Below are 12,116 nucleotides of genomic sequence, written 5' to 3'. Positions count from 1 at the left end.
AGGACTTAAATTAAATAATGCGGAGGTGTTTCACATTAAAAAAGCTTTGGAAAATAATATTCTCCTAATATGAAATCAAATATCTTTTTAATATGGCCCACTTTTTTATTTAAAAATTAATCGGTTGTGTAACATTCAACCTTCTAGTCCCTCACATTTCCAAACCCCTACCCATTCTCCAACATACCACTGGATATTATTTGCCTAATTTTAGCGCATGTTCGGACATGGTGGTGTTTGCATCCCCTTTAACTCTATGTAATTTATGTATTTTTTATAAATATTATGTATACTACCGTGATGGTAAAGGTGAAAGTGTATTTTAGTGTTTGCATGCTGGTGTAGTGAGTGTCCTGACAAGGAGAGGGGTATGTCTTGAAACCGCTAGACATAAAAAGTCGGTAAGTGGTTTTATACTAACATTAGTTATAACAAGGAATACTAGAAAAACTGGGAGAATGCATAGGTAAAGAAGTAAATAAAATTAAAAGATCGATATTGAGTAATTTAATTACCTTCAAAGCAAATCATGTCTTAGTTATGTAGTCTATTAAACTGTGATGAACAAATTGATGGATATATTTATGTACATAAATTGTTGTAGGCTAAATATACAAGCGATGAATTCTTTTAAATATTTTTTTGCTGAGAGTGAGCTATCATATTCACTTTTTGATACTTCTTTTTATACAAGTTATTTTTAAAGAATATTTTAAGTAAGTGGAAATATTTATAGACAACGACGAGATTAATTAAAACCCAGTGTTTGTTTACAAAGATTTTGAAAACATATTTAGAAATAACTGATATAAAAGGAAGCAAATCAAAAATTAAGTTCAGGCTGCTAAAAAATTCAATAAAAAATTTAATTCCAATACACATTTTACTGAAAATTAATTAATTTTATTTACGAAGCTTTTCTACACATATCTTTTACAACATCAAAAGCGCATTTATCATTGCATGGCAATGTTTAATGACTAAAATTTCAAATAACAGATAGTAGGATTTTATGAACTTGATAGAATGAATAGAAATAAAATCAATTTATTTAAAAAAAAACAATCCTTTCTAGAGATACTCGTATTAAAAGATATTATGTCTTTGTGATAGAATATTGTGTAATTAAACTACGATTGTATTTTATATAATAGTAACATTTCAGCTTAATATGTGTTGCAACCATAAAGTATTTACACACATATTTAAAAATAAATAAATAAATGAAAAAATAATTGACAACTTAAACATACACATAAAAGTATGATGATAACTTATGAGTTGAAAAGAAGAAAATAATTAAAGGGTATAAATATTAACATTAGTATGTAGTATTAACATTAGAAGTACTTGTACCATAAAATTGCTACACTAACAAATTGACATAATATAACATTATAAAAAAATAAATTTGTAAAAAGTTAGTTACTGGGTTTAGGTAGAGAAAAATCAGAAAATTTACTCAAAAACATTCTTAAATAATAAATGGTATAAATTAATATTGTATAACTGTATAATTAATTTAATAGTAGGTAGTATTGTTATTCTTTATTTTGCATAAAAATGTCCCCCTTTAAACAGGCTGTACCTAGTTAGGCAGACTAGACATGATCCAGAGAAATCTATTACCTAAGTGTGTATGTAGTAGATAAATAAGTGGTTATTTTTTTTAATAAACCATAATTATTATTACTATGCACATTAATGACAAAAAATCACATGTCCTGGAGCCAACCAAGTCCAAGACTTTATAGTGAAGTAGAAAAAAAGAGAAAAAAGGTATCAGAATTGCACTTGCAATTGTTAAAAATGAAAACAAACAAAGCGACATACAAAATTAACAATATTTCCAGTAAGTCTAAATGTTTGCAGGCAAGGCTAGATTTCACTCCCTAATGAGTTATCAATATTAAAATCTATTGCAACAGAGAGGAAATTTTTGAGAAGGAAATATGAATGTTCAGATATTTATAGGGCTTATGACCTGTCATTGGGTGGTTTAAGCGGCCACTTTACACACTGTAACATTCACCATTCTGCCTATGCTTAAACATACTAATATCCTCAACTCTTATATCTGTTGACTTTGGGGAAGAAAAGAGCCAAAACCTTTATTGATGTAGGTGGGATTCATTTGACTGAATTATTTCTATTTAAATTTTCTAATTAATTTTTTTTCATTCAACTAACTGTTATATAAATTTAAAAGTATTTTTAGGCTTCGCCAAGTAGGTGAAATAATTTGAAAAAAGATTAATCTAACCCACATCAGTAAAGGTTTCAGCTCTTTACTTGACAAAAGTCAACAGATAGAACAGTTGGGGAAGTGTGGATGTTTAAATAGGCAGAATGGTGTAGGTTACAGTGTGTAAAGTGGCTACTTAAACCAGCCAATGACAGGTCATATACAATGTAAATGCACGGACATTCATATTCCCTTCTCAAAATTGTTTTCCCTCTATATTGCAATAGATTTCAATAAAAAGATGTAATAAAAACCATTTGATTTGTTATAATTTAGAAAAACACATACAAAACAAGTAATTTGCAAAATTATTTAAGAAATATGCGATTAAATTAAAAACAAAAAAAATACTGCTTGTGACCTTAACGACCCTTTAAAGTGATTAAGTGAGAAAATAAATAATAAGATATCCCGAGATCTTTACAAAGAAAATCAAATCATTAGGATTATCTTAAATAAATTCACTTATTTAGTGTTAACATCTGTGTCTGTCTTTTTCAAAATTGAAAAATGACGATTAAAAGTAAAACAAAATAGTGAAAGGCATCATTTGAAAGAAAATTTTCTGCTATACACGATATTGTGTTTGCTTTTACATTATTTAATCTGATTACAAGCCTTCAAAATGAAATCTCAAGTAGAAGAATGTGAGCATTTCTGACACCTCCTTCTGTTTGCGTTCAATCAAGGAAATAAAGCTGCCAAAGCTGCTCACAATTTTTGTGCAGTGTATGGTGAGGACGTTATAAATTATTGCCTAATTTTTTTTTTCCTCTTGTTCTTTTCATTTGGAAAAAACCAGACACAAATTATTTTGACACATTTGTAGTTACATAAATATTAATAAGAATTTTCAACAGGTAACAATTATTTACGAGTTATTAGATTTAATCTCTTAGCGCATCTCTCTCTCACCCTGCAGTTTGGGCTAATTTGTATTTCAAGATTATGTCAAAATTTAAACTGTCAATGACATCGGACGATACCTAGAGATGTAAAATTACCGAAGCACCCGTAAGATATCGGGATTTTACGGTAATTTATATACTATAATGTGGTAATTTTACACAGGAACATGGGAGACTTTTTATTTGTTTTTTACATTTTACAAAACAAACTTTTCTATGTAATGCTGATCACCGAGGTTAAAAAAAAATAGAGACACACTTAGGGGTTCCAGTTGTTCAATAATAAACTCGTCGCTTTTGAATTTTGGTAGGTACGAGTAAAAACAATCATAAAATTCATGCATATTTATTTGAATGAACACCCGGGCTGAAAGAGTTAAAAATAATTTTATATGTGTTCCAGCAACATCATATAAAATGGCAAAAGAATATTAGAAGCATAAATGAAAGCGGGGATTTAAAAAAACCCTTTTTCATGAAAAAATCTGAATGTCGTTAAAATAACATGAAAAATTTTTATTTCAAACCATCAAAAACAGATCATTACAATTACAAATAATATTTATACTGCTAACCAGTCCAAAAATTAATAAATATAAGCAAATCAAATAGTATTTTGCTTAAAATTAATACAATAATAAATAACCATGATACGTCTTATGCAAATATTGCTTTTTTCTTAGAAAATAGGAATTGACATCGAAGCCGAATATGTCAAACTGGATTTAATTTCAAAATTCATATAGCAGGTAATTGGCTAAATATTAGCCAAATACGGCATGAATTAAATTAGATTGGAGCACTAGATAGTAGACTTACTTTAAATGAAGCAAATATATGTAGTAAAATCACCTAAAATATTGCCAAAAACTAAAGCTTTATTACATTAACCTTAATACTAAGGATAACCTAATGTGAATAACAAATATGAGATCTGCTTTATGTTCTTGATACGTTTATTAAATAAGGAGAAACTAAAGGTGAAAAATCAAAGGATAATGATCTTTGAGAACGTTTTTGGGATCTTTGAAAATGTTTTTTGGATCTTCGGGAATTATTTGTCATTCATCTTTGCCTTTGGTTTTTTTTTCAACATGAAGATGCCTTCTGGACTTCTTCTTCCCCTTTTGCTGTTGAATCCACGGCAGCCGAAATTTGCTGTAAAAATGGAATTAGATACGATTATTTCAATAATGGACCTTGAACATAAAATAGTACATATATTGTCGCTCTCAGGGAACAACCCTCCAGTAAACAATATGAAATCTACGAGATAGAAATATTTTTAGTTATTTTTAAAACTGAAATATTTAAATGAATCTTGTTGAATAATATTTTTAATCAAAAAAATATATAATTAACTGACATCAATTTCTCCTTAACTAATTTGTGTTTTGTTATTGAGGCACATTTATTTATTTATTTGACGGTTTAAGGAATCGTTAACAAAATATATACAACATATAAATACAATATTGTACTTAATAATACATACCGTGGTTTGAAAGAGGGTATTGGCTCACCAAATGAAGTTACAGGCAAATTGTCAGTAATTTCAATGGCTAAAACATTTTCATAAGATTGCCAAAGAGAATGAGGAATAACTCTTCTGGGCTTGTATGGACGATAGAGTAGTTTTTTACCACCAGGGTTTAGCTTTTCTTGCCTTTCTTTTAGTTTTTTTAAATGCAGTTGTTCTTTTAGTCTTTGAAAATCCCATCTGAAATACATATATTTTTTTTTAAATAACACAAATCCAAATAACCAAACAATGCTCGCAAAACTGGCATTATTTGAGAGAAACAATAGTTTATTAAGTAAGATCATGCTGATATTCAGTAAACAAAGAATCAACTATTTTATTGCAAATTAATTAGTCTTTTATTCACATAATGTATTATGCATTATGTTTTAAATCCAATTAAAATAAACAACTTTGATGTTTGAATTTTGCTTTTGAATAGGAATATTCTCAATTGAAATGTTATTAGAACAGGGGGAAAAAATAAAGAAAAGATTTCAATATAGGTACATAATATAATCTCTTCCCGTATCGGCAAGTGGCTAGTATTTTATTCTTTAAAAATGTATTAACCCTTTGCACTAAAGGTTTTTGTTTTGAGCATACTACGGACTTGAGGCATTATTTAAAAAAAAAAACATTAAGAGTATTGCAGTAAGCCTCTGCATTAATGGTAGTCCTTTTAGGCATAAAATCAACCAAAACGACCCTCTTACGGTCCCAGAAAACTGATGCCATAACTTTTCCGGCTGAATGGGTCATTTTGAACTTTTTGGTGGATGGGGAAGATGAATGATGCGATGCCACTGGAGTGACTTGTCTTTTGGATTCTGGGGTGTAGTGACACACCCACGTCTCATCCTCTGTTATGTTGGAGTCCAGGAAAGCTTCTCCTTCCTGTGCATAACAATCCAAGTCACGCAATTTTGACAATTGTGTGAGCATTCTGGGCACCCACCTCGCACACAATTTCTTGTAACCAAGTTTTTCCAACACAATTTCACTAAGGAGACTTATCTCATCACATCACTATTAAAGTTCCACGAGCTCCCAATAGATATTTACGGCGGTATTGTTCTGCAAAGTCAAGAAACAGATGACCGAGCGGATCTCACATAGATGGGAGATGGCAGGAGCGCGTGACGTGCTCTCCATTGGAAAAATTTACTCGACTAAACAAAATGGTTGACAAACACGCGTGACCAAACAAACTGACCGTTAGGATCCCCCCTTCACGTGAGGTGTGCCAACTTTGGAACGAAAAATTCCCACGGCTTCATCTTTGTAACCTTATTTTGTGGATGACCCTCGTATGAGAACACTGCAGGTCAGAGTCGTAGTCTTTGCGCCGTATGTAAGGATGGGTAAGTCTTTAGGGAGATTGGAATGGAGCTTTGAAATGTGGAATTTAATTTATCAAATGCCACCCAAGCGAGACCTATCCTTTCTACTTCACTGGTTTGATTATCCCTGCCGACAGTGGATTTATGAACCAAGTATATATTTATATACAAGTGTTTCTGGAACAAGTTGATAACTAGTGTTTTATTAGAAGTGAGATATTGCACTTTTAAAGTTAAAATCTCATCCCAAATCAGCAATTCAAATAAAACTGCTCTAGTGAATATTATAAAATAAAAAATATTTTTATTAACTATTTAAACAAATATTATTTTATGCCAGTTATGAATCAATCTCATTTTTGGAAAATTTATAGCTACCAACTTGTTCTAGAAACCGGACAATATAGTGGTAAACCTTGTCTACAGGTAGTATTCTGCTATTGGTGTTGATGTTGTTCATTATTTTTGTTTTGTTGAGGTTCATCTTAAATCTAATTTTGGCAGATATCATTAAATCATTAATCATCCCATTCATCTCATCCACGCTCTTGGAAATCAGGACAATATTGTCTGGAAATCTTGGTAGTGAAGCCTCTCCCTGTCAATATTCAGGGCTCTATAAACTTATCAGTAAATAGTTTGGAAGATGTTGTATCGCCTTGTCTTACACCTCTTTGCATGGCAAACTTATCAGTATTTTCATGCAGTTTAATTATTGACGTGGCATTACAATAAATGTTCCTCAGGAGGGGGCATATCTTTCCCACATCGCTATATATAGATAGCCCACATCTCAACGGAATCAAAACCTTTTCCATAGTCCACAAAGGTAACAACTAGTGGTCTTTTGTATTTTTTTTATCTTTCAGTCACCATTTTAAGGATCTGGAGATAGTCATTCGTGCAGCCTTCCGAACGAAACCCAGCTTGTTCCCGTAGCTAATAGAGATCTAACTTTGCCAAAACCTTTGTGAAAAGCTTGTACAGATGAGAGACAAGACTTTTTGGTCTATAGTTACTAATATTGTGGTGTCACCTTTCTTGTGAAGAATAATTGTTGGGTTGCTCTAGTCTAACGGTATATTCCAAGCATTTGTTTAACAAAAGAGTAAAGATTAAGTGACTAGTTATTTTTAGTCTTTCGGGAATAATATTTTTTTTTTTTTTTTTTCATTTGCCTTAGTGACATATTTATTTAATCCACAACTATACTAGGTGTATCTTCTGATTGAGGCTCTTCCTTGATAATTATAGTTTACAGAAGGGGCTAGTCTTGTGATTTTTGACTTATAAGGATTTTCATAGAATTTATAAGCAACATTAAGTTTAATAAATCATCTCGGTTTATAACAACTTCACCACTTTCATCCCTCAACTTAAAAATGTCTTGTTTTCCGCTTGATAGTTAAGGTATTAACACCTTTCTACTACCATCATATCATGTATAGTTTATTCAATGTTTTGTATGTTATATTTTCTTATGTTTGGAAAGGCAGCACTTTCCAAATATTAATATTTTTGTTATATTATATATATAAAGCATTTTGAAACTAATAAATAAACATAAAGCAATAAAACACCAGATGTAAAAAGCACAACCTAGTATATTGGCTGATGACTGAGATACAGTGGGTTAGTGCAAAATATATTTTTAAAAAGTGCAATTCATGTAATATGTGTATGAAGGGGTTGAAGTATAAATCGTTGGCTGTATGGAGAACTATAATAAATGGGCCCTAAAAAAGTATTAAATGAGTAAAATATTTCAATATTTTATGTTTATCCAAATGTTTGTAGATAAAAGACCGGATTTCATCCCCTAGGGAGTCATAAGATTAATCTAAATTATTTATGTTTGCTAACATACTATCTACTTACATTGTGCAGAAGTATTTTAAGTGAAACATGAATTTGATTTTTTACTATTTAATTATAAATTGCTCTTCTGTTAATTTGAGTAAAATGCAATTCTAATAGTTTTGAATCCAGCCAACGAAATAGTATCTGTCATATCCAACAGAAAAAAATACTTAACAGAAATACATACTTTCAAAATCATTAAATTTGAACAGTGATATAATAGTAAATTAAGTTATCTAAGATATGTACATACTATCATTCTTTATACTCAAACCCTTCATAAAATTTAGTGAAGGACATTTGCAACCTCGGCTTACACTCTCAAATATCTCCTAGCACAGAGGTTCTGAACTGTCAGATAGTGGGGGAGGGGGACGATAGACAATAAGAATGTAATATCAAAGCTAAAACGCAATTAATAGCCTGTAAACAATACTGAAATATAAAATTTAGAAATAATAAAACAGCAGACAAGAACAAAGTGATTTCAAATTTTACGTGAAATGAAAAAGGGTTTATGTTTTATTTCAAAAATCGTTTGCATCTTTAATCTTAAATGTCTTGATTATAGTGCATTTATTTTACTAAATATAAGACCTGCGTAAAGATAAATCTAACTAGTAACCTTATTTTTATTTGTGTTAGTTATATTTTCATGATTTAAGAACAGCAATAAAACAGAGGGAACTAGGTTTAGTCACAGAGGAGGTGGGAATTTATTTTATTCAAAAAATGTTCTATGTGAGAACCAGTAAAAAAATACTTTTAGCACCCTACAACTTCAATATTACAGAGAACATAGAAAAAAACGAACTAAAATTACAAAACATCTCATAGCCAATGTATTTGTTGATCATCCGCATAACGGTGAGAAAGTAACCTGAATGAGTGAATAATTTTGGACACGTCGTTGATGAACAGTGTGAAGAGCATAGGACCAAGCACGCAACCTTGTGGGACGCTAGATTGAAGAAGGGTAAATGAAGACTTTTTACCTGCAACTTGAAGTGATTACGTTCGCTCTGAAAGATAATATTGGATCCATGCTTTAGTAAGTCCAGAAATTTCAAAAGTTACTTCTAATCTTTCAATATGAAAACTATGGTCAATTTTTTTTTTACATAAACGGCATAAATTGCCTTTAACATATATATTAAAAAAAACATTTATAAATACATAACAAAAAATGATAAAATTGCATAACTATAACAATAGTAACAAGTAGGTAAATACACAAAAGCAACCAAAAATATTAACAAAATATATACATAAATACAAAAAATCAAAGAAAAACATTTTTAAATATAAAGAAAAGTTTAAGAATTATATTGCGAGATAAAAAAAAAACAGACTCGTTTTATAACTATCAAGTCCAGAACCAAATATATCAGCCTTATCCTCATACTGATTACCATATCTGTGAAGCCTAGGGATAGGCGAGTGCATGTGATAGTTGGTTTTAGAACTTAAAGAACAAAAAGGAGATCTGTGGCGGGTATGTCGACCAGGTACACGGAAACACGCCAACTCCAGCAAATCTGGACAGTCAGTGAATGAATTGATCTTCTGGACGCGCTCGAGTTAGTCAGAATGTACACTATAATGGGGTGACCAATTGTGTCAAATGCAGCACTCATGACAAGGAGAGCAAGTATCGCTAGTTTTCCAGACTCATTTGCTAGAGCTATGTATATCTGATAGAATCCTCAACAGTCCTGTTTCAGTTGAGTGAAATTTTCCATAAGCTGATTGTAGGTTAGAGGGCAAGCTGTAATTGTCTGTGTGAACTGAAATCTGTTTAGCTAAGATTTTTTCTAGAATTTTAGATATAATTGGAAGGTTAGATACTGGACGAAAGTTCGCCAGATCCTCGGAGCTCAATTTAGGTTTTTTTGAAAGGGGGTAACAATCGCTTCTTTAAATGATTTAGGAACCTGTCCTGTGATAATAAATTCATTGAAAATATGAGTTAAATATAATGAAAGAAGATTGATACATTTTTCAATAACCAGGTGGGGATTGGATCTAGGAGCACTGTTTATTTGGAGAACTTAAAATTATGTTAGTAACTTCTGTGACATTTGTTTTAAAAAAATGCTCAAGTATTCCTCCAACATTTAAACTAAAAGAAATAGGAGTGTTAGTACTAGTAGAGGCTCGAATACACTCAATTTGATATCTGAAGTAGCTTGCAAAATCTTCTAGATCATAGTCAAAGGTTGGCAATTATAAAATACGAGCTGAACCCAGTGCTTTGCTATTGCTAGATTTGAGTACGTACTCGTATACAGATTAAATTAACACAATCGAAAGTTTGATATCAATAATTGTATTTGGTCCAAATTAGATATACATTATTATTTTTATGTTTCGATTTACATAAACTGTGAGGACAGATAATTTTGATAAATAGCCATTCGAACATTGTTTTCCTGTCACTGTCTTGCAGATGCCTCCACGATACTGTGCGAAAAAGACAACTGCATGTCAGATCTTTTGTTAGAATAGACAAAATCAATGTTTCAATGTCCCGTTTTTCGCACCTCAAAACTGAACCGATTGATTTTGTTATTTTTTGAGACAGTGTCATAATAAAATTTGCTGGATCGGTATGTTTTGCGATTTTCAAAAATAGTTATATTTCTACACTATGCGCCCGAAGACAGCAGATAAAACTGTACTTTTTTACGGGTTTTGATGGTTCTAGTTTCCATATTCTTTTTTCAAAATTTCAAACTACTTACAGATCGGTTTCTTCTATTAATATTGAATTTTCAGAAATTATCAACTGTAAGTGGCCCGATCGCAAGTGATCCGGACGCGCGGGCTGAAGAACAAGACCGCCGATAATTATAATATTTTTTTGATTATGTGTTTAATAAAGATATTAACTAGTATAGGGCCTCGGTATATGTAACAAAGTCAAGTGCTGAATCCTCAATAAAGACGAGTTGTTTCACTTTCGGATTCGGCCTTGACAAATACCGAGGTGAAATAAATATCATATAAGGTAATTTAATTTATAAAATGTTGGATATTAATTTTGTATGATGTATGTTTATTCATATGCATTCTAATATGTTACGGTCGACTAAACCTGCGCGCGGGCGGACGACGCTATTTACGTGGCCGGCCGTTGGGCAGAGAGTGGGGGAGGCCGGGCGAGTGGTTTCAAATTTGATCAAAGAAGTTAATTTTGATTCTTGGAAAGTGGAGTGGAATTCTTCTGAATTGTCAAAGGAATTTTTTTGATAGATCCAGCCTGATATTTTCTTTGAACCTTGGTACAATAGCGCGTGTAAGCTCAATAGGTCTAGGATTGTAATTTTTTGCCGAATCAGGTCTGGCCACTGTTTTACTCCATCCCATCTGTTTAAAATTAAAATTTTTGACTCCAATGCCTTCAAATGTGGAGGCATTGGAGATCTAAATCACTTTTTTTATGTCCTTTAATGACTGGGAGGCAAAAATTATTTGATATTTTACTTATGTTTTTTATAACCTTTCCAATTCATTTATCTTAATTATTTTTGTACAATTTTTTTATTGATCAATTCTGTTTATATTCAAATTGTTCCTTGTCATGATTTGTAATATTTGTTTCATTGAAATAATTATGTTTAAATTAATTCTCATTTTTTTTTACAAAAAATCTCTTATATTTCTAGGGTTATATTAAATATTTATCATTATTATAAGATTATGTTTGTTATTAAGTTTTATCTTTCGTTATTTATTTTATTGTAAGTTTCTCTTTTCTGTTAAATAGGCCCTATCAGATTTTGGTGGGTATTTTCTGTTCGTGACTATTTCAATTTATATTGAAATTTTGTTAGTTTAGTTAGATGTTTATTATTACAAATATTATTTTATGTTATTTTTGTACATACATTTTTGTTGTCTATTGTTAGTATCTATATTAATATTTCTTTCTGTTTGTGTTATTCTTATATTTATTGTAAATTAATGTAACTTGTTTTTGGTCAATGTATCATGTTTTAGTAGAAGGCCCTAATAAAGGAAAGAAAATACAAAAAAAAGACAGGGGTGGATTGTATTCAGGAAAACGATTTTTAAAAATGTATAGAATGTCAGTTGATATTATTTTAATACATATTACCAAAAATCCAGTAAAAAGAAATTAATGGGTGGAAATAATAAGGAATTTGGGGAAATAATCTGATTGGAATCCATAAAAAACTAATGTTGTTTGTAAACAATCAAAAACAAACTTTTTT

The 12,116-nt window shown here is 30.7% G+C and overlaps 1 protein-coding gene across 2 annotated transcripts in view; it reads right to left on the bottom strand.

Annotated features, from left to right (window-relative positions):
* Positions 1-3,329: 3,329 nt before the first annotated feature.
* The window catches only part of LOC148284700 (uncharacterized), a 41,505-nt gene continuing 32,718 nt past the window's right edge, over positions 3,330-12,116 (bottom strand). For both annotated transcript variants that reach the window (XR_015824184.1, XM_088236532.1), the window contains 2 exons: positions 4,649-4,873; positions 3,330-4,311 (listed from right to left, as the gene is read on the bottom strand). Coding sequence is in view for 1 of the 2 variants with exons in the window: in XM_088236532.1 (XP_088092658.1) it covers positions 4,215-4,311; positions 4,649-4,873 (322 nt within the window). In the remaining variant the exon portion in view is untranslated. The remainder of the gene's footprint in view (positions 4,312-4,648; positions 4,874-12,116) is intronic.

The sequence above is a fragment of the Micrasema longulum genome, unplaced genomic scaffold (assembly GCF_059751315.1).
Source record: "Micrasema longulum isolate JH-2025_06_02 unplaced genomic scaffold, ASM5975131v1 h1tg000097l, whole genome shotgun sequence".
NCBI classification, from domain to species: domain Eukaryota; kingdom Metazoa; phylum Arthropoda; class Insecta; order Trichoptera; family Brachycentridae; genus Micrasema; species Micrasema longulum.
This window is presented reverse-complemented; position numbering and strand designations above follow the sequence as displayed.